Source organism: Lacerta agilis, chromosome 5, assembly GCF_009819535.1.
Source record: "Lacerta agilis isolate rLacAgi1 chromosome 5, rLacAgi1.pri, whole genome shotgun sequence".
Taxonomy (NCBI): domain Eukaryota; kingdom Metazoa; phylum Chordata; class Lepidosauria; order Squamata; family Lacertidae; genus Lacerta; species Lacerta agilis.
In genome coordinates, this window is record NC_046316.1 from 7,773,073 (window position 1) to 7,796,950 (window position 23,878).

Genomic DNA, 23,878 nt, shown 5'->3' on the forward strand with positions numbered 1-23,878 from the left:
CCAAATTCTGGGAAATTGTTAGCAAGGCAACTGAGGAATTTGTTGGGCCTTACATTCTTGGCTGAGTTTGAGTTCCAACAGATATCAAGGTAGTTGAAGTCTCCTATTACAATATCTCTCCTCCTCAACTTCCTGTTTGATCAATTCCATTTGAGCAGGTTGTACCCCTCAATTTCTACATTCCAGTCCTGAGTCTCACCCCACTAGGTTTCAGTAGTGTTTTTTGGGGCCATATTTACCATTCAGTAGTAAGAGCTCAAGTTCTTCTTGCTTGTTTCCCATACTCTGCATTTGTGTAGAGACAACACAAACCATGAGTCATTCCTCTGCCCACTGCTCCCTCTGTCCTCCTCTGTAGGGAGTCACCTGCCACCACCACATGTCTCTTTTCCTTCTCTGGGAAGCAGCAGAAATCACACTGGACCTTCAGCTGCCACCTTGGTGTGTTCTGAGGTCTGCAACTGCTGTACTTGCTCCTCTGGCTGAGAATTGGTGTCCAAGGTGAGGGCTTGGAATCAGTTTTGTAGCTCCAGAGACACTCCTGACAGTCCAGCTTTTTTGTCATATTCCTCCAGGGATTTGTCTCTAGTATTAACCCACCATCACCACGCCAGAGGGAGAAAGTATGTAGAAGCCCATCAGTGCAGTGAAAGTGATGGACATAAACTGAACAGTCCAGAATTCTGCATTTTTCCTTAGGCTTAAAGTGTAAAGGATATAGTCTTGATCTAATACATATAATAAGATAAGAGTAACTGACTTGTGATGTCTCCCAACCTGATAGGTACAAAAAGGCTAGTTTCAAACCCATTGCGTTTTGTAAATCAATACCCAATTTATACTGAAATAACAGAAACCCAAATATAACTACTTTGTACAACCATTTCATTTGACTTCAAAAGGCCATACTGTATTATTTGACTGTGAGACTGAATTATATTCTTCATTTTTAGCAGACGCCTTATGTATGACATGAACTATTTATAATGCCTGCTTACTCCAAATGAGTTTTTTCTATACCTTTTTTTACTTCAATTTGAAGTGAAAGATACAATATAGAATTCAAATGCCTTTGCATTACATGTGTTTTTAAACATTGCTAAATTCCAAAATATGACTTGACAAACAGTTTTGGAATAGTTCTGCTACTTTACATTCTTGCTCTTTATCCTTTGTTTTCTTTTTTTTTGGTATAAAGGTTAATACATAGGGTTAAATTACATGTTTAAAATATGAAAATATGTTTCCTGTAGTTAGCAGTTCTCTTTTTTGTCACTATTTTACTCCCTGTGTTTGTGTGAAAAATCTATCAAAGAAACAGAACTTTCCTGCTGAAAGTAAGAAAAATCAGTAATTTTGGAACAAATGTTGGTATGTCTTAGCTGCTTCCTCCTTCAAATCCTAATTTCACTGCTTCAGAAAGATCCATGCAAATGGATGATTAAAAAAGTAATCAAAGAAAGATTTATGAAGTATGATCTGGGAGTGATAATGACATTATATAAGGGAATGTTGGGAGTTTTTCTACTCCAGGACGGTGTCATATAAGTAAAAAACAAGACCCTGATGTCACAGCCCAAAGCAAGTGTCCACACACACCAGGAATCACAAGCATACATCAGATGTACATCCGAATGCACCCATTTGTCTGCATTTCATCGCTTCCACTGGGATTTACATCTCCATTCACTTCCAAACGCAGACGGAAGAAACATTTCAATGTGCATTCCATTGAAAGTAATCAAAAACTCCCACAGCAAATCTGATTCATGCTGATGGCTCCTGATACATGCAGAAGATTGCTTTTGCTAGTGGATCATATTCATTAGATTGGGTGACAAGTGTATAATCTCCACCAGATCTTTGGCATTTACAGTGAAATTGCAGTACACTATATTGCTGGGGGTAATAATTCCTATGGAAGCAAAGGGGGAAAGTGCTCAATACATTGCACATACTAGACTGTGGTTGGCTTAAGAAGAGAACGACGTAAGAAGAAAGCATCTGCAACTTCTTGGATGGGTTTCTCACATCCAGAGAGTTCCTGTTGGCAGTCTTCATCTTAAGGAAAGGTGGTGTTTTCAGTTGGACAGTGTGTACTATGACAACATGAGATGGGACTGTCACTGGATTCACCCTGTTCAGTTGTTACTCCTAGAGAAAACAAGACATTTTATTAGAACATCTGACAACCAGTAGGAATCGCTCTTGATTCTTCGATTGACTAGAACGATTATTTTCCTAAGTAATAATTTGATTACAGTGTGTGCAGGCAGACGTAACATCCCACAGACCTGAATGCTGTCTAGACAAGCAAAGAAGAAACATTATGGTGGCCCAGGAAGAAAAGTGAAAAATGAATATGGTCACAGTCTTACTTGGAATTAATGGGATGCAAGAGTATTTCAAGAAGCACAAGCTGCTGCAGAAAACAGCAACCCCATGTTGAGTTCTCAGCTTTCCTGCTCTGTAATGTTTACTGCAATTTACCCCATGCCTGATTCTTCTATTGATTAGAAGGATTATTCTTCCTATGTGATCAGCCTCTCTGTACCTGAGAACTGAGAAGCAGTCAATGTAACACCAATTTTTTAAACAGATCCAGGAAACTAGAGACTGGTTACCTTAAGGTGTCTTCTACGAGAACTGGTGGAAAGCATTGTCAAATATAAAAATACCAAGCATATATAGAAGAAGTCTTGCTGAAACAGAACCAGCATGGCTTCTGCAAGAGTAAATCCTGCTTCACCAAGCTATTAGTTCCCTGGCAGGGCTAAGAAGTACATAGATGGAGGTGACCCAGTTGACACTGCACACTTAGATTTTCAAAAATCTTTTAACAAAGTACCTCACCAAAGATTCCTGAATAAACTTAGCAGTCATAGACTAAGATGAGAGGAATTGGGTAAGTAGCAGGAAGCAGGGATATAAGAAGTGGAGTCCCCCAGGCAGCAATATTGGGACATGTGCTTTTTAACTTGTTCATAAATGATCAAGAGCAGTGGTTCCCAATTGGGGGTCTGGGTACCCCTAGGGGTCTGTGGAACACAGTCAGGGGGTCCGTGGCACCATCTCCTGCAAGCGACTCACTTATCTGGTTAATTGCAGAGCGAAAGCCACAATGATGATATCACCCAGCCTCTGCTCACAACCAGGGCCTGCTTGCTGGCAGGGGGAAAACTTGTGAAAGAGTTGCTGGATGGCAAGGGGGCTGGGATTGGGCAAAAACCTATGACACGGTTTCTTAGAGCTCTTGCGACTGGAGGGAGGGAGAGAGAGCGCAAACGGCTTGCTGTATGGGGCAGGTTCACATGCTTTTATCGTTTTGAAAATGTAAGGGATCCCTTCCTCTTGTTCTCTACTTTTTAACTGAAAATAACTTCTAATTGCTTTCAAGAACTATGAAGTTTAGAGGACTCTCCCACTGCTTGTAGATGGGGTTCTCAGCGAATCTTGCTTTATAAGTGTGGGATTTCCAACAGGGGAAATATGAATAGCTAAGCCAATTACCACTATGATTAGCACAACAGCTCACCCCCTGATGATTTAGTTTAGTGCTAGGGCTGGGCGATACTTTGTTTTCAACATCGTGATATACCAGAAGCTAAATACTGGTATATGCTGATATATCACGATGACTGGAATTTATCTCAGGAAGGAAGAAGCAGCCGAGACACATGGCCCAGTCCTACACAGTGAGCGAGTCCTGATGCCTCTGAGGCTTATCTACAAGCCAAGGAGCATCAGACTTACTGAACTGCTCAGCTGGGGGGTGGAAGAGGCCTCCGCCCCCCAGCTGAATGAGCCAGCAGCAGGTTGGGGGCTCTGTTAACTGCTCAACTGAGGGAAGCGGTAAGCATGCACCTTTCAGTGGAGCAGTTTCACACAGCCCCCCCCCCCCCCGCTGGCTCATGGAAACCAGTGGAAGTTTTAGGGATCCGTAAAACTGCTTGCCTGAGGCAAGGGCTCACGGCAGGTGAGCGTTCCTCAGCCGAGCAGTTTAAAGAAGCGGAGGTAGGAACAAACTGTATCGCTGCCACAGCTTGTTTCTCCCTCTGCCGGTATGAGGACCGAGTGGGGTGGTGGCTTCACTCAGCAGTATATCGCTGGTGAAACCACCACCGCTCCTGAGTCCCTCTGCTAACAGCGCCTGCTGGAGGGAGCCAAGAGCGGTGGTGGTTTCACTTGCAATATATCGCCAAGTTAAGCCGTCATCACGGTCTGACCCCGATACCATTCCTCAGTGATGTATCAATATATCTCCCAGGTCTATTTAGTGCAAAAGGCAGCCTGCGTGGATGTTGTTTTCTTGTTTTCTGTGGGAAGCTATGTGGCTATATTTGGGGTGGGAGGAAACAGATGCACAGCAGAATTCTAATAAATTAAAAAGTTGGTTGTTCCTATTGGGTAATACAGGTGAAACTCGAAAAATTAGAATATCGTGGGAAGGTTCGTTTCTTTCAGTAATTAAACTTAGAAGGTGAAACTAATATATGAGATAGACTCATGACATGCAAAGCGAGAAATGTCAAGCCTTTATTTGTTATAATTGTGATGATTATGGCGTACAGCTGATGAGAACCCCAAATTAACAATTTCAACTTTGGGGTTTTCATCTGCTGCACGCCATAATCATCACAATTATAACAAGCAAAGGCTTGACATATCTCGTTTTGCATGTCATCAGTCTATCTCATATATTAAACTCCAGTAGCTAATGAAAACAATTGCTTACATAAATGGACTTTTCCACGATATTCTAATTTTTTGAGTTTCACCTGTAAGCAAGAATAAAAACCCTACTCCAAATAAGTACTATATTTAGCTAATTTATCTCTTTAAGCCAGAGATTAAACTTGGGCACAAGAGGACTAACTAACTAAATAAATAAATAAATAAATAAATAAATAAATAAATGAAAATAATAAATTACTACTACTACTGCTGCTGCTGCTGCTGCTGCTGCTGCTACTGCTGCTACTACCAACATCATTACAAAATTCCAGCTGTTTTCTACTCAGTCTTCACCAATACTTTATCAGGCCCTGACCAAGCCTTCACATATGTCATTAAGGTGCAAGATCCCTCAATTAGCAGAACCATATGCTGCAAAGTTTTGCTAAGATTTACCATCTCACATTAACAGTAAGGAATAGCATGTTTGAATACTCTCTCATATTCTCATAACTTGCATGTTAGGGACACAATAGCTTTTTTAAAAAACATTCAGTTGTAGTGGAGCAATGGAGACAGGTTTTTCCTACTGTCTGGCAATAGACAATTTTTGGTAATACCACAAATTTTATGGTCGTACAAAAATCCTTTGCTTATTAGGGGCTACCCCACATTTTCTTCAAAAAATTGCTTTGCACAGGTAACTACCATAGAGTTATCAACATTTTCAAAAGTAGGGGGTCCATGGCTCAGCTTTTGAAAAATAGGGGGTCTTCAGTAACTAGCTAATTGGAAACCACTGATCTAGAGTTAAGAGTGAGGAGTGAGGTAGCTAAATTTGATGATGATATCAATTTGTTCCGGATGTTTAACAGAAAGAGAGATTGCAAAGAGCTCCAAAGTGAGTGAGTGGGTAATAAAATGGCAAGGGAAATTCAATGTAAATGTGTAAAGTGATATCATGTTGGGGGTCAAACACATTGTTAATATACATTATTCTCTTTAATTTCATGTATATGCTCTTGGGGTCTAAAATGCCATTGAATGACCAAGAATGAGACCTTGGGGTCATAGTGGATATCTCCCAGAAGATGTCAACCCAGTTTGCTGTAGCTGCTTAAATAAAGGTGAATTCCATACTAGGGATCATTGAGGAAAGGATTTAAAAATTAATTTAGCTATTTCATAATATTTAGCTATTTCATAATATTTATATACCACAAAAACCTCAAATATGTTTAATAAGAAATAAATCTGCCATTATCATAATACCATGATAGAAATCTATGGTACAACAACACTTAGAATACTATGTACAGTTCTGGTTGTCTCACCCCAAAAAGGATATTGTGGAGCTGGAAAATGTTTCGCGAGGAGAATGCAGCAGCTACCCTATGAGCAAAGGTTTCAACATTTTTTGGGGGTGGGGTGTAAGTTTAGAGCAGGGGTCAGCAAACTTTTTCAGCAGGGGGCCGGTCCACTGTCCCTCAGACCTTGTGGCGGACCGGACTATATTTTGAAAAAAAAATAATGAACAAATTCCTATGCCCCACAAATAACCCAGAGATGCATTTTAAACAAAAGCACACCTACTCATGTAAAAACACCAGGCAGGCCCCACAAATAACCCAGAGATGCATTTTAAATAAAAGCACACATTCTACTCATGTAAAAACACGCTGATTCCCAGGCCGTCTGCGGACTGCATTTATAAGGCGATTGGGCCGCATCCGGCCCCTGGGCCTTAGTTTGGAGACCCCTGGTTTAGAGATAAGGTAAGGAGATTTGACAGAGGTACATGAAGTTAGGTATAGTGTGAAGAAAATGGATGGAGAGACATTTTCCCTCCCTATCTCCTAACACTAGAAATTATGTACATCCAGTGAAGGTGAATGTTGGAAGATTCAGGACAGACAAAATAAAGCACTTCAACACATATTCTAGCCTGCCGTATTGGGCAACATGCCAAATTGGGCAATGATATCTTGGGAGGCAACAGAACACATAGAGAATAGGCAGGCAGACAAACCACTTTCCACAATACATACTAGATGCATGCAGGGATGAAGCGAACACATTCTGAAAATAGGTATTATAGGGTTGCATGAACTGGGAATGTGGGATTGGTCACAACTCTTCACTGCGCACACATGTGGTCGCAAACATGCACTTGCTATCTTCTCAAGGCTAGGCACACTGAGCCTCTTGCCCCAGTTGGAGGAGCAGAAGAATGAGCTGCAGCTGCCTGACCACCGCTGTGTCACCTTTTATTTTGTTTTAAGTACAGCAGCTGCCACACAGAACCAGCTGCCTGACTAGTGACCTCATGGCCACTGACATTCAAGCAGTGATTTCCTCACAGACCGAGGCTTGGTGCATGGCACTGTTTTGCTTACTCTAGCTTGATTTCCCTGTGGCAGAAGTCTTCAATACACCTTTGTCACTACTGCAAGAGGGCATGGTAGAACTCTCTGCAATGTTAAAGGTAAAGGGTAAAGGGACCCCTGACCATTAGGTCCAGTTGTGGACGACTCTGGGGTTGCGGCACTCATCTTGCTTTACTGGCCAAGGGAGCCGGCGTACAGCTTCTGGGTCATGTGGTCAGCATGACTAAGCCGCTTCTGGTGAACCAGAGCAGCGCACGGAAACGCCGTTTACCTTCCCGCCAGAGTGGTACCTATTTATCTACTTGCACTTTGATGTGCTTTCGAACTGCTAGGTTAGCAGGAGCAGGGACTGAGCAATGGGAGCTCACCCCGTTGCAGGGATTCGAACCGCCGACCTGATAGGCAAGCCCTAGGCGCTGTGGTTTAGACCACAGCACCACCCGAATCCCTCTCTGCAATGTTAGAAACATAAATAAAAGTTCAGCAGCAGCTAGAGTTATTGCCTAAGCTCTGCTAAACATTTTGTTGCCATTACTCCTAAATATTTAAAGCATGCTCCCTGTAGACCTGTATCGGTCATAAGTGCCACAAGACACCTGCCATAGTAGATTGAGGTATGCAAGAAAGGATTTTGCATAGTTTACCTCTAAACCAGCAACCTCCTGAAATTTAGTAAGTTCCACTTTCAGTTCTGAAATCCCTGCCTCTGAATCCGATATCATTATCAAGGTGTCATCTGCAAAAAAAGCTTATGACCTGTTTTTCACTTATCTTAATTCATTTAATGTCATAACTGGCGCCTATCCTATATGCTAAGCCTCAGCCACAATTGCAAAGAGGAAGGGGAAAGGAGACATTCCTGCTTCATTACCCTCCCCACTGCAACCACGACTAAGTCAAGCACCTTGACCCTAATTGCAGTGACCAAATGAGAACACATTGTTTTACTAGGTCTAAAAACCTCTGACCAAATCACAATTTTTCTATCGGTTTAATTTAAAAGGGGCCATTCAAGACTATCAAAGGCCTTGTGGATAACCAACAAGACTCCAGCCCCAGGCCTCAGACAAACTCTGCACAGGCCTGACCATACAATGCCTGCCTTTCTAAGTACCTATGATCTAGGAGGACTTCCCATGCTCAAGTGTCTCTTGGCTCAAATACTGATGGACATGCACTCCTTCGCTGTGACAATTAAGATTCTGCAACACGGCTTACTGCATAACAATAAAAAATGAACAATGAATGTTTTTGGTTGAGAGCAGGTGAGAGAGCTGGAAGCACTCAGGAAGTTCAGAACTGTCACTGACTGGGGCCACTGTTTTGGTGGTCTTTGACACCTTTCCTGGGCCTTCCGGACCTTTCTTCCTCCTCCAAGAAGTCTGAAAATAAGCAAAGGATTCATACATCCATCTTGGCTGACAGCCAAGCCATGCTGCAACCAGTCTCTTTGTTAAGTATCTCTTCGTGTGACCAAATAAAATAGGTGATTGGTTAGCTCAAAAACTACCAGCTAGATATGCTTCCAGATGGTCCCTTCTTCCCTGGATGGAGGTGATATCACTGGTGAAGATAAGAGATCAGCAGACCTGAGTGCAGTTTTTGTCTTGGGCTGGGCTTGACTCCCACTATATGCTCAATCTGAAGTTACAGCTTTGCTCCCAAGCCTCCAAAACTAATGGGGGAGAAAGATCTGTTGGAGTGTTGATGCTGGAACACCTTCCAGCCTATGCCCAGCCTGTATATATGTGTAAATAAAACCATATACAGCACAGTCGCCAATAACCTTATTTCTAAGGAATGCAGACTTGAAATATGCATCCTTAAAATATGTCTGCTTGGACACTGGTGTGCATGTAACAGTATTGTGACTGATCTAGCAAACATTAGTTTGTGATGAAGATCATAGTCACGTGTAATGCTTAAAACCACTTTCGGGCATCTCTAGTAGTATCTGCTATCTACCTGATCATCTGAATGCTGTTCATACTGAGCAAAAGAAGAAAGGCATGTAAAATGCCAATGAGCATATAGGCATGTCTGCACAAGACCTCAACGAAGATGCTGACCCAGGATGCCACAGCTGTAGGCACATATAGGACTGTGCTGTAAGGCCCTAAACCCATGCACACTTAACCCCATGCACTTGTCCTATTGAACAACTTACTTCTGACTAAACATGCAAATGCTTGTGCTATATACTCCTGCAAGCTGCAATTCCAAACCTTACAGAGTAAAGGCAAGGCCATAGTAGTTGTTTTAAGAAAAATTGCTCATGGACCCGGAAGTTTAAATCCTGAAATCTCCTAAACTCTCCTTAGCACTTAAAACTGCAATATTGCACACAGCTATTTGGGAATAGGTTACATTAAGCTCAGTAGAGCTAAGTTCTAAGTAACTGATCAGGATCACTGGCGTAGGAAGGGTGGGGAGTAGGGGGCGGGGCAGTGGGATCCCAATAGGGTTCCATCTTGGCACGCCCCACCCACCAGAACGTGCGCCAGCCCTGCCCCCGCCTGCTTCCCGCCCCCGGTGCCGGAGCATGAAGCTCCACCACTGATCAGGATGCATGACCACTGCAACAATACAGGGGGAGGTAGTTCAACCCTTGCAACCAAATTGGTTATTATCACCGTTGATTTATTAATCACCTTCCAACTTAAATTATAGGCAATCCTATTGCCACCAAACATTTGTCTCATGTTACGTCCTTCTTTTGCATTATAAAAGCTTGCAACCTTTGAAAAGGGTGTCAAGGAAACCTTGACTGAAAAAACTTGTTTTGTTCTTTGTGCTTGCTTTTATTTCAATCTGACCACTAACGAGGAGCAACGAAGCATTGGTACACCAATACTGTACAACGTTTTACATTATAATCCTTTTATTTTTAATTCTCTGCATGTCCACACACACACACACACACACACACACACACACACACGTAATTATAAACAGAAACAAATTTTAGCATAACGCTTTTATTGAACAGCAACTATTCTGTTATTTATAAGCCCGTTTCCTCTCTCACAAAGAGACCTTTTGCAGGGTTCCCTCCCCCTCCTGCCTCCCTAACAGCTGCTCTCAATGTTGTATCCTGAGTGATGATGAGGTTCTGAAAGTGTTTTTTTGGAACAGATGGCTAGGAGAGTGCTGGGGAATGTGCCAGCAGAAAGCTGGGGGTGTGCCAAATCCTGCAGTGACTGAGTGCTTTGGGTTCCAGCTCGCGTGCCTTTCCCTTGCCCTCTGCCCTGAGTGGCGCCAGCAGGACTTCCCAACTAGCATTCTGAACATCTGGAGTCTGGGACTGCCAGGAGAGCGGGGGGGGGGGAGAGAGAGAAGGGGGGGAGGAAAACCCTTCCTGCTCCAGCTCAGCTTCCATCTACTAAACAGTGTTGCTTGTGCACAGAACAACTAAGAAGAAGAAAAAAGGAGCATACATGTGGGTGCACACAACAACAACACACACACACACAAGTTAACCAGTTGCAGGTCAACAACCTCCCCCAACGGCTAGTCACTGTCACATTCAGAAAACTAAAGCAGCAAGCAATATTGCCTTTCCAGTACTGGAGTCAGAGTGGCTGGGTGCTACAGAGAAGGGAAAGGGCAGCCAAGAAACATCTAGCTTCTCTCCGATTGTGATGCACATGAGATACTGTACTTTCCGAGGGTCACATTCTACTCCGTTATTGCTCCATTTCACAAAGAAATTCCAACGCAATTCTCAGGATGCTGCTGGGTTTTCAAAGAGGTGACACAAACCATATAGTGTCAAAATGAACCTATACTAGTAACCTTTGTGTCCTGTGTCTTGTGCGTTTGTTGTACGCACAGAGTTGACATATGGCAAATCTTTGTATTGCCGATTAAGAGTCTGAATGAAGGTGTTAGGGCAGAATTAGATATCATGCTTACGAAGGGCCTCTGGCAAATATCTAGGTTAAATATCTGAGAATCAGGGAACGATTAATCATTAGGCTATGAGTACCTCAGAGAAGGAATCTGGCCTCTTCTCATGGACAAATATCTAAGTAGTTCTGTACATTATGATAACTCAAGGAAACAACCATGTTACACCAGTTTTCCTACAGCAAATACATAAAATTATACACACACACACACACACACCTTGAAACCTTGGTCTAATTGAGATTCCCAGACCTCTCTACATGCTTGCTTAAAGATGTACGGGCATGCATTTATTGCATTCACCCTTTACATATTTGCTGTGAGAAATACTGGTGTTTCCTGCAGGAGTCCTAAGGGAATTGCCTCACCCTGCATGAAACTATGCAACTATCTCAGGCAGAGTTGGCCATCAAAGCAGTGTGGCCTCCAGGAATATTCCAGCTGGCCTAGGGGAACAATATCCTTTACCTCAGTCCTACAAACAGCAGGGTCAGCTTTGTGGTCAGAATTTTAAGAGCTAAAGATATCCATTGAAGCACAGCAGCTGCGCGTTCAGACTACAAATACAGCAGCTGACTGCTGACAGGAGCCTATTTGTTTGAACACATATCACACGGATATTACGGTACATTAGTTGCACTGGCTCCCACCTTGTTCCCAGGCTCAATTCAGGGTGCTGTTCCTTACCTTCAAAGCCCTAAATGGTTCTGAGGGACACAGGATAGCACCTTCTTGTCTGTGGCCCCCCAAACTGTAAAACTGTGCTGCAGGAAATACAGCGTTCCACCTCATTGTGTGCTTTTGGGCTGCAGACAAAAGCACTTTAGTTTAGGTGTGCATTTTATGGAAAATGCTTGCAAATTCTGACTGCTCAGGTTTGTTGATCTGGCTGGTTGTTTTTAGCATTTCTTACTGCTGGTGACAGGGACGCGGGTGGCACTGTGGGTTAAACCACTGTGCTGCTTGGGCTTGCCGATCGGAAGGTCGGCAGTTCGAATCCCCGCGACGGGGGTGAGCTCCCATTGTTTGGTCCCAGCTCCTGCCAACCTAGCAGTTCGAAAGCACGCCAAAAAGTGCAAGTAGATTAATAGGTACGGCTCTGGCAGGAAGGTAAACGGCGTTTCTGTGCACTGCTCAGGTTCGCCAGAAGCAGCTTATTCATGCTGGCCACATGACCCGGAAAAACTGTCTGCGGAAGCGGACAAACACCGGCTCCCTCGGCCTGTAAAGCGAGATGAGCGCCGCAACCCCAGAGTCATTCACGACTGGACTAAATTGTCAGGGGTCTCTTTGCCTTTACCTTACTGCTGGTGACTGGTTGCTTATTAACTTGTTTTAACAGTCTAATTACTATTTTATATTGTTTTGTACTGCAAGCTCCCCTGAGGGTTCAAAAAGGATGAAAAGTGTGAGGTCAATAATTCCAGTAATTTTTTTTGATATGCTCTGAATGCTCAAGGGAACTATGCAGTAGGCAAGGAAGCGAGGCCAAAGCTCAGTGGCAGAGCAGCTATTTTTCATGTACAAGGTCCCACGTATGATCCCCGGTGTCTTCAGATAAGCCTGGGAAGGACATATGCCTGGAAAAAAACCTGGAGAGCTGGTGCCATTCATAGATTATACTGAGCCGAAGTACCAAGGGTCTGACTTAGTACAAGGTAGCTTCCTACGTTACCAGTAAAGAGCCACATTATATTTAGTCTACTTTATCAATGATCTGCTTCTTCTCAGCCGTCATTCCTGCAACAACTGCTGCAAGAGAAGTTCTTGTGTGTGCTGTGAGAGATAAAGCAAATGAAATAGTGGAAGTCTCCCGTAATCCTCAAAGGCCTACCCGGGGGAAGAAGCTGCATCTCTGCACAATCTACCTTGCCTCCTACCCATCAGCCTCCCCCAAGAGTAAGTAGATAATCTGGCGGCAGGAACTATGATGGGAAATTTTCAGTTACCCCCATGAATTTCCCTGCACTCGGAGGAAGTTGAATGACATATCAATGCACAGTTAATTGATCAGGATTCGTGTCCTGTCCTGTCAGATGAGCCACCAAAACCAGCACCTTTTTCTAGGAGCAGACATTGCTTATTTTTATAGCATCGAAAGTAAACTTTTCCCTGAGTATAAGAGTGAAATGGGCCTCTATTTTAAATCAGAAACATAGGGTCTGCCTTGGCTACTGCTTCTATGTTCTACCTCTACGGCTGGAGGCAATGTGCCTCTGAAGAAGTGTTGCTGGGAATCACAGGGTGGGGACAGTTCCTGTTTGTGGGCTTCTGGTTGGCCGCTATAAGAATCAGTGTTAGAAACTGAGATAGGAAAGCTAGGAGCTAAATGGCACCTTAAAACCTAGGTTAGGAGCGCAACAACTGAAAGGCGCACTTTTTTATAACAAGAATACAAAGCTGAAAATGAATTGCAGCTTAAAATATTACGTTCATTTTTCAAATGGTGTAGTCCTTCCCCTGCCCACCCTGCTAATGTTCTTAAGAGCATAGGCAAACTCGGCCCTCCAGATGTTTTGAGACTACAATTCCCATCATCCCTGACCACTGGTACTGTTAAGCTAGGGATGATGGGAGTTGTAGTCCCAAAACTTCTGAAGGGCCGAGTTTGCCTATGCCTGCTTAAGAGGGTCTCTTCTCCAGTCTTCAGAGAGTAGATGGAAGTGGGGAGGCATAAAAAGTCCTCCTTTCCTTCCACTCTGCAGTTTTAATCTGAAATCGTAGGCGCAGTACTGCGCCCAGAGCTCAGAAACTGCTCGCGCTAACGAAATTCCCTGTCGCAAAATGCGCCTAGAACAATGGGGGTTTCGAACACTGGTAAGGATAGGATGCTGGAATTGATGGCCTTTGGTCTAATCCAGCAGAGTTCTTATGTTCAGTTTTCTCCTACGGGGGCGTGCAGCAAGCTGGTCAAAGTTGACTGAACGATGGCCCACTAAGAAAGAAAGCATTAAAAAAATCTTTTTTGTAGCGTATTAAACTCCTTATTTTTTAATTCCCAAACAACCTCCAGCACTCAATTAAACATTCACCCATACTGAACTCACCCACAGAGCTCAGCATTTTAGCACTGGAAGAAGTGAGAGATAGAGCACAACATTTATCCACGATTTCCTGCTGTAATAGCAAAATGGAACGGGGATGGGAAACAGTATTTCCATGTTGGGAACATCCTATAGATCAGGGGCGGCCAACTCCCAAGAGACTGTGATCTACTTACAGAGTTAAAAACTGGCAGTGATCTACCCTCTTTTTGGGGGTTCAGGTCAAAGTTGTTGAGCTTTATTGGGGAGGAGGAAAGCCACGTTTCTGGCATTCAGTTCAAAGTTGTTGTTGAGCTTTTTTTAAGGAAGAAGGAAAGCCCTGTTTTTGGGGGGTGCAGGACAAAAAAAATAAACTTTTTTTAGGGGAGCCAAGGTTGTTGAGCTTCTTTGGGGGAGCCAGTGATCTACCAGTGACCTACCACAGACATCCAGTGATCTACCAGTAGATCACGATCTACCTGTTGGACGTGCCTGCTATAGATGATCGAACACAAAGGTTATACACAAGCCGGTAAATGTAACATCTGGAGCCTCTGCCTGCCAGAACAAGATCTAACCCAGTGTTTTTCAACCACTGTTCCGCGGCACACTAGTGTGCCGCGAGATGTTGCCTGGTGTGCCATGGGAAAAATTCCAGCCAGAATATCAGCTTTGTGTTCAGCCAAACAGGCCCTGGTTGCGCACTGAATAAAGTATTTCATAATTTTTCATATTTCTGTTTACTTACTATTTCATAATAAAGTAATTATAAAATACTTTCTTTGTGTTTATTTGATTCCTATTCAAGAGAATTACTTTATATATAGTCAATATAGGCACAGAGTTAAATTTTTTAACATTTTCTAATGGTGGTGTGCCTCGTGATTTTTTTCATGAAACAAGTGTGCCTTTGCCCAAAAAAGGTTGAAAAACACTGCTCTAACCAGCTACATTTGGGGAGTGTGAAAAGCTTGCCCCACAGTGGAAAAATAGAACAAGTCTGAAAGTGACACAGGGTGGGAGAAAGAGGGATGTTGGAGACTGATTATATTGGCTCACTGAATCTTTCCATTCACAATCAAATAATTTCCTACGGCTGCTTAGTAAACAGCAGGCTAAAAACACACACCACACAGAAAGCATGTTAGTTTCCAGGTGGAAAAGAGAGGGCTATAATCAAACCGTAGGACTAAGTCTCTCAGTCAGTACAGAAAAGGGATTTGCAAGCTCTACTGATTAGCTGATTGGTGGCATCTGCAAAGCCTGTTCAAAGCCTCTGCATAGAGCTGCACCTAGCACTTCGAAGTTAGGGTTTGAAAATGCCATCCACAGTGCAGGGGCGTAGCTAACGGCTCCGGGACCCGGAGCGGTGGGGGGAGGCAATCTGCCCACGGAGGTGCCGCAGTGATCCATGCACGGAATCCACCTGGCAGACGCAAGCCCCACGCCGTTTCAGGCAGCGCGGGACCCCAAGCCACCACGTCACTTCCAGGAGAGATGCATGGCTCAGGCGTGCTGCAGGCCAGGTAGTGCCACCCCCCGCGGTGTGCCATTTTGTCACCCCCTCAGGGATGACACCCGGGGCGGAGCAGGGTGCACCCACCTTCCTATGCCCCTGCCACAGCATGCTTCAACCTGCATGGTGCAATTTTAAACCTGACATCAAGTTTCATCCATGCAGTTTGAAATTCACCTGTCAAACTTGACCCATCAGGGAGAGAAGCATCCAGCCTGCTCTCCTGACCCAAGCCCCTTCCCCTCAATTTATGGGGTAAATTCATTTTTGACCTAACCTCGCTGTGAGAAAAGGCAGTTGTACCTGCATGCAAACCAATGCTGATTCTGCTGTTGGCTTACCCATATGTACATTTATTCAATTCAGCCAGGCATTTCCAAAGTCCGTTTCGAGGGTCTAATCCGGCCCACCGGTCGATTTAATCTGACCCCTGTGGCAGTATATGTCCTGGGGTAAAATCCTAAAAAAAGCTTAGCAACTTCGATCCTAAAAAAAATTCAACAGCTTTGGGGTAAAATTGTAGAAAAAGCTCAACAACTTTGGGGTAAACCTCAATCCTTGGGTTGGCCCACATACATGTTCACTTCATCAAATCTGGCCCTCTTTGAAAAAAGTTTGGGCACCCCTGAAAGCCTTCCTTCCTTTCTTTCTTTCGTCCAATTTTTCAAAGCTAACAAATTGCTCCTGGGAAGGGAACTTTGTGATGTCACATAGGTGAACCAATCCGCCAGCGATCCATTTGCTTGACTACGACTGCAAATGTACAGAACAAACTTTCTGGCCCTGATCCTAATTTACATCTCTCCACAATCCTCTGATTTAGCCGTGCTGATCTACCAGTAAGTCTCTGATGGAGAAGAATGGGGTCGTATTGCTGTGTCTATTTATAAACTACATTTTTATGAAATGATTGCTAGGCTAAACAGAAATCATATTGTTCTGCAGAGCAGGTAACTCTTAAGAGTCAATAAGTATCCTTCAAGCTTAGCTATCCATTTGTCCATTAAAACCCAGCTGATTTATTACCCTGCATGCAACTGAGTCTGAAATGCAGACAGGAAGTTCACTTGTAGTTTACATATCTCTTTTTGTCATAAAACCCTGAGCATAGGCATCAATCTCTCCTCTAATTTACCCATGTCACTTTCTGGGCGGAAAACTGGCGGAAGACTTGGTTTCCTCCTTAGCACAGCTTGATGAAGATTTCAACTAATTGACTAAGGGTTTTAAGTTAACCTAGAGGAATGCAGTGCATGATTGGTTTCTTGTTTATCTTTAATATTGGCATTTGCACCTACAGAGATCTCTTTTAAGTGTCTGTTCACATGCCAATGTTGTGTAGTTGTTAGCCTAGTGTCAGGCTAGGACAGGAGAGATCTCCATTCAAATCCCACTTCACCAATGAAACTCACTGGGTAATTCTGGGCCAGTCATTCCTGTCAGCATTATCTGTCTCAGGGGGTTGTTACGAGAATGAAAATGGAATAAGGATGCAGCCTTAAGCTCCTGGTATAAAAGGCAGGATATCAATATTTCTAAAAGCCTCCAGATGATTGCTTGATACTTCCCAGCATGCTATTATAGAACTGTGCCATATGTCTGGGCAACCCAGTTCATGTGTAACTTGCCCTTGTGTGTTTTTAGATCCCTGTGAGAGTCATATAAATCATAGGTAAAGGCAAAGGGACCCCTGACAGTTAGGTCCAGTCGCGGACAACTCTGGGGTTGCAGTGCTCATCTCACTTTACTGGCTGAGGGAGCCAGCGTTTGTCCGCAGACAGTTTTTCCGGGTGATGTGTCCAGCATGACTAAGCCGCTTCTGGTGAAACCAGAGCAGCGCACAGAAATGCCGTTTACCTTCCCGCCAGAGCAGTACCTATTTATCTACACGCACTTTTGACGTGCTTTCGAATTGCTAGGTTGGCAGGAGCAGGGACCAAGCAACTTAAGCTCACCCCGTCACGGGGATTCGAACTGCCGACCTTCTGATCGGCAAGCCCTAGGCTCCGTGGTTTAGACCACAGTGCCACCCGCATCCCCATATAAATCATATGGGTGCACAAAAAGGCAAGCATAGGGTAGCTCCAGGATGATAGAAAAAAGCGTGGGGAAAGCCAGTGGGTAAGTCTTCTTGTCAGAAGGGGGAAATGCTAATTCAAGATTGCAACCTGCTAATTCAGGGGCCAACATAACATGTCAGTACTGGGAGGGTAAAGAAGCCTTGATTCTGCTTTGGATGCCCTAAAGACAGGCTGGTGCCACTTTTCTGATTTTGTTTGGCACATTCCAGGTGAATACAGTGTACAGTTCTGGGCACCACAGTTCAAGAAGGATACTGACAAGCTGGAACGTGTCCAGAGGAGGGCAACCAAAATGGTCAAAGGCCTGGAAACGATGCCTTATGCCTTATGAGGAACGGCTTAGGGAGCTGGGTATGTTTAGCCTGGAGAAGAGAAGGTTAAGGGGTGATCTGATAGCCATGTTCAAATATATAAAAGGATGTCATATAGAGGAGGGCGAAAGGTTGTTTTCTGCTGCTCCAGAGAAGCGGACACGGGGCAATGGATTCAAACTACAAGAAAGAAGATTCCACCTAAACATTAGGAAGAACTTCCTGACAGTAAGAGCTGTTTGACAGTGGAATTTGCTGCCAAGGAGTGTGGTGGAGTCTCCTTCTTTGGAGGTCTTTAAGCAGAGGCTTGACAGCCATCTGTCAGGAATGCTTTGATGGTGTTTCCTGCTTGGCAGGGGGTTGGACTGGATGGCCCTTGTGGTCTCTTCCAACTCTATGATTCTATGATTCTATCAAATGGATTTTCTGTAGTCTGATAAAAGCCAGAAAACACAGAAGGACAACATTTTGATGACCCTTGGGAGCATCCTTGGTTTGGAAGTCATTCTCATGGCCTCCTGCATGGGAGCAAACTCTCTGTTCATGGGGGTGAAGGTGTTGATATTTCTAAGTGGAGACACCAGAGCACTCAGTCCATGTTTAAAAGCACTTGTTCCTTTATTAGTGCCCTGCAAGTAGTGCCGCTTGCCTCACCATAAAACTTTAGCTTTCCCTTTCAAGCCCTGAGTATTCATTATCTCACAGCCTAAATTACACTAATTGTCCTCTGTTTCCTGCTATTCCAACAGAAAGAAGTTATCCAAACTGGCCGTTCTGAACATAGGAAGGCAAAGCCACAGTGGGGGGGCCTTCCTAATCCTCAAGAGGCAGAACCCACAATTATTTCTCACTGCCTCCAAACTTTTCAGGTGCCATGGAAGTGAGAACAGCAGCCCAACCTGGGGTGTGTGTTTGTGTGCGGTTTGAAGCCCTGGCAAATACGCAATGTTGCAATACTCTCAAGCCAACCAGGTGTTCCAGTCTCAGTAAGGGGAATGGGGTGGTGTTAAAAACTGCAGTTCCACCACTGGTGGTGAGGGTTGGTTCAGAGAGAGATTAATCACCTTGTCTTGTTGCCTTACGCTCCCCTCCTCAGAGATCACATTAAACAACACTGAAAAACATAGTTGAATAACTTGTGTTTTTATGGTTTCCTAGAGATGGCTGTTTTCAGGGAATACAGCAGCATAGCTTTATCAATACTACTCTTGTATTCAAACATAGAAAGGAATGCAAGTGAAGCATGTAAATAAACTTCCATTAGAACATAAATAAAAAGGCGAAAGGATGCAGAAGATGGGAGAAAGGCATAAACGTAGACAACCACAACAGCAAAAAGAACAAGCAAATGTTGGTAAGACTAAAAGAGGTTACGCATCCATTTATAACTAGCTGTCATTTTATCCTCCCGAAACATACCTTCCTTTTTTTAGACCTCCCTTCCGCTTGCAAGGTCCTAGTGCACTGCTCCACACATTCCGAGAAGCTCATGTTACTGTGGTCGGCACTGTAATCCAGGTTGGCTAGTCTAGCCAAGGAGAGTATATAGTTACATGCTATCCTCAGGATGGCCAGTTTGGATAGCTTCTGTCCATAGGAATAGCAGGGAACCTAGAAAGGCCAAGAAGAGCAAATTAGGGCGGATCATCGAAACTCAACACTCGAAAGGCTACCAGGTCCACGTGTGCTCCTGTTTCACCTTGCGAAATATCAACGGGCATGCAGCAATTGCAGATGCGAAACTGTAACATTACCATAGACAACAATGATAAAACCTCTGATCGAAACAAAATAGAAAATTCTTTTCAGTAGCACCTTAGAGACCAACTGTGTTTGTTCTTGTCTCTAAGGTGCTACTGAAAAGAATTTTCTATTTTGTTTCGACTATGGCAGACCAGCACGGCTACCCACCTGTAACTAAAACCTCAGATGTCGAACCTCTGTGTTGTACAATATGCACCTGACGGTAAAAAATAATAATCAAATTTCTTGCTCCTTTTACAGTGGTACCTCAGGTTACATACGCTTCAGGTTACATACGCTTCAGGTTACATACTCCGCTAACCCAGAAATAACGCTTCAGGTTAAGAACTTTGCTTCAGGATAAGAACAGAAATTGTGCTCTGGCGGCACAGTGGCAGCGGGAGGCCCTATTAGCTAAAGTGGTGCTTCAGGTTAAGAACGGTTTCAGGTTAAGAACGGACCTCCGGAACGAATTAAGTACGTAACCAGAGGTACCACTGTATTTGCAAAGGGGTAACAATCCTGTTCTTGCTATTTTCCTGGAGAACGACTACCACTCGTTATATAGGACAAACATTACATGTATAAATAAATAGTCAGATGCGGCATATTCTGCTGGAAGTATGGAACTCAAGCTATTGTCCATGCATAAATCTCAGGTGGGACTGCTACAGAAACCATTGATTGACCTACATCATTCCTGGCTTGCAGCTGCAGACATCTGCCAACTGCTGCAGAAGCTACCATGGTGAAGCCACAAGATCAACCTAAATGTGTTGGTGCCACTGTGTGAACAAAAGCAGCAACAGCAGCAGCAGTTTTCAAGCACTTGTTTCAGAAGTCTGCATAACTGACCAAAGGAGGCAACGGAGCAAAAGAAATAATGTGAAAAGCAAAATCTCTCAGACAACTTTCAGCTCTCCCCATACCTGTTGTCTGTCTCTATGCATATTAACCTGGGAGTAAACACAATAATATGATCATTTGCAGCTAAGTTGCACAATAGCTGGGTTATACAAGATGATGCTTTAAGTAGATGTCACATAAACTTTGATGGTGTTACTCATGGGTAGGCAAACTAAGGCCCGGGGGCTGGATCCGGCCCAATCGCCTTCTAAATCTGACCCGTGGACAGTCCAGGAATCAGCGTGTTTTTACATGAGTAGAATGTGCGTTTTTATTTAAAATGCATCTCTGGGTTATTTGTGGGGTATAGGAATTTGTTCATCTCCCCCCCCCAAAAAAAAATATAGTCCGGCCTTCCACAAGGTCTGAGGGACAGTGGACTGGCCCTCTGCTGAAAGAGTTTGCTGACCCCTGGACTGCTGCTTGAAGGTTTCCCAACGCCACCATAGCTAGCTCACAGGCATGTTCAGGCGGAGCCCCTTGAAGTCTTCCCATTGCTCGGGGTTTCTGAGGTCTTCACCAGAAGTCTAGATTGCGACTTGTTTCCTCAGCTCCACTGTCCCTGTGGCCTCAGCTCTACCAAAGGGTCTTAAACTCCTGTCCTGCAAGCATTCGCAGCTTTCAGGTTGGCTACTCAGTCTTCCATCAGAGGTCAAAGAGATAAACAACTACCTGACATTTAGAAAATACCTGAAGGCAGCCCTGTTTAGGGAAGTTTTTAATCTGTGATATTCTAATGTATTTTAATATTTGTTGGAAGCTGCCCAGAGTGGCCGGGGAGACCCAGCCAGATGGGCGGGGTACAAGCAATAAATTTATTATTATTATTATTATTATTATTATTATTATTATTATGAGCTGCCAGCCTCTGCTGCTTCAGGCTCTCTCTCTCCAGGCTTCTTCGTGCCTCTTCAGAGTTCACCAAAGCCTGCCTGCCTGACCCTCATAACTGTCCTGAGCTTGGCCTTGTATTCCCACCAGCTTGTTCTGAAGGAATTCCAAGTCTCCATTGGCCTATAATGATGGACTGATACAAATGACCACCTTTAGATGCTGGAGCTCTGTACATAAAAAGGCAAAATCTTGAAAGTACACAGTCGCATCCTTAACAACAGTGACTATCACAGATTAACTGCCACTTGGAGGATCGCTGGGTACATTTGTGTTTCTCAAACAGTGGGCCTCAGCGCCAAAGCCTGCCCAGAGCGTCCTCACTTGCCTGCCCCAACTCCTAACCATGCCCAGTGTCAACACAAGCAACTACTTGCATGCTGAGTAAAGGTGTCTTGGGGAAAGACCTTCAGAGGGGGAGAAAGTGTGGGAATCAGAATCTACGTAGTTCCCATTTGCAGAGGAAGACAGCCCTTTGACCCTTCAATTATGCAAGACAGTCTCTTTTAAAGTTTAAAGAACAAATAACTTTTACTTAGTGTACTTGCAGTTGCAGATCAAAAATACCATGCAGGTAGACGATACTTAAGTCGCAAAAACATCTTACATAGATTTTTACCTAAGACTGGCATTTACAGACTGACTGGTACTCTGAGGCACAACGTAACATCCCTGCGGCTCTAACTGTTAAGACTGTTAACTGGCAGAGCTGTACCAATTGCCATAGCTGCCACAGAGCGCAAGACATCACAGAGTTCAACAGCTCTTGCAATTAACGCTTCACATAGGCATTTTGGATGCTAGCATCCCACAGAAAGGAGGACCAGAGGAAGAGATTAGAAAGTGAGATTCAAGGTTAGTATTTATTAACAACAAATGAATTCATAAACTGGGAATGAATATGAAAGTTACAGGAGGAAGAAGTGAATGTAAAAGGACCAGGGAGGAGGGAAACTGGTACATGGGTGTATCCAGGTGGGTGAGGAGCATCTGTCGTCCCCCCATCAAGTACGGTAAATAAATAAAAATACTTAACTAACTGACCACCTGCGTCACAGATAACTTGGTTCTAACATAAAAGGTAATCATTACTTTTTCTTGTGAGTTTTTCTTTATACTGGGAGAGAGTAATTCAGAGCAGTGAAGAGATGCTTAACCTGTTCCTACCTGGTGGGTGTTTTTTTTTTTTTTTTTTTACTGCAGGTTTCCTTTGAAAGTAATTCCCCTCCTCCAGGGGCCCAGATGAATGCATGGGAGGGCAGACACACATCTGGAACCCTGTGGGGGAAGAAGTAGGTTGGACAATGGTGTATCAAGTGGGAAATTGACCACAGGGGAAGAATTAAGCATTCCCTGCTGCCAAAGCTTCTCTGTTCCATACTGGCCTGCTACTGATTGTTTTTTCGGTGGTTGGGGAAGCCTTTTCAGGGTGAGTTACATATCTGAATATGTAACATCTAGTTCAGCTCTCCGAATTTCCTCCTTTGGAGATGAATTAAATCAAGTCTTTGAAGCTTACGCTACACGAGTTTCTTACAGAAGATTTGAAACACATGTTTTTCATTCTCTCCCCCCCCCCCACTACATAGACATGTTATCTGTGCAGGAAATTCACCATATCTAAAAATTTGAAGGAACCCGCAAAGTAGGTATGCTGAAAATACTCAAAAGGGGGGGGGGAGAAGCATGCAGCAATGTGCTCATTACAAATAATGTTGTTGTTCTGCGAATGAAGTCTTCCAAAACAAATCTTGGCTTCCAACACAAATCTTGGTTTATTTGGAGAGAAACAAACCATGAACATTTGTTTGCATGTGATGGTAAGCTTAGACTTATGGTTTGTTGCTCCTGGCTTGAGGAAGTGCACAGCAAAACATGAGGAGTTCGGCAGCATGCACTCGCACACTGTAAGCCATGTTCACAGTAAGCCATGGTTTTTTGGAAGGGATGGGGAACCTCAGATCCAGGGGCCAAAACTGCCTCCCCCTAGTTTATCTTTATATGGTACTTGGAACCCTCCCCACATCACACTTCTCACAGGCCCTGCTTCTCACCCTGTTCTTGAACTCTCATAATGCTCTTGCTTCTCTAGGTGGAATAGAGAGAGGGGAGTGTCAGCGGATGTGGACACTTGCCCATTGTACAAAAGTAAAATACGCACTTGTTGCCTCTATCCACCGCTGGCCCATGGCCTGTGAAGATTGCACAGAAGGGAATGTGACCTCCCCAGGCTGAAGAAGGTTCCCCATCCCTTGTTTATGACTTTCCATGATGCATAAATTTGGTTAGTATCTCCTTTCCAGCCAGCAGCTTCAACAGTTTATCAAACTGTATGGAATATTCCTTCTGCTGCAGGGGATGGAGAAAATAACTTGACAGGAATGGACAAGGAGACAGGGCTAGAGTTTTATGGCAATTTTATCATAATCTGCTTTAA

General features: G+C 43.9%; 1 protein-coding gene across 1 annotated transcript in view; it reads right to left on the reverse strand.

Annotated features, from left to right (window-relative positions):
• Window positions 1–810: 810 nt before the first annotated feature.
• Window positions 811–23,878, reverse strand: part of ATOH8 (atonal bHLH transcription factor 8) — a 30,362-nt gene continuing 7,294 nt past the window's right edge. The window contains exons 2-3 of the mRNA XM_033148386.1: window positions 19,321–19,512; window positions 811–2,154 (exon numbers count right to left, since the gene is read on the reverse strand). Coding sequence (XP_033004277.1) covers window positions 2,149–2,154; window positions 19,321–19,512 — 198 coding nt within the window. The 3' untranslated portion in view covers window positions 811–2,148. The remainder of the gene's footprint in view (window positions 2,155–19,320; window positions 19,513–23,878) is intronic.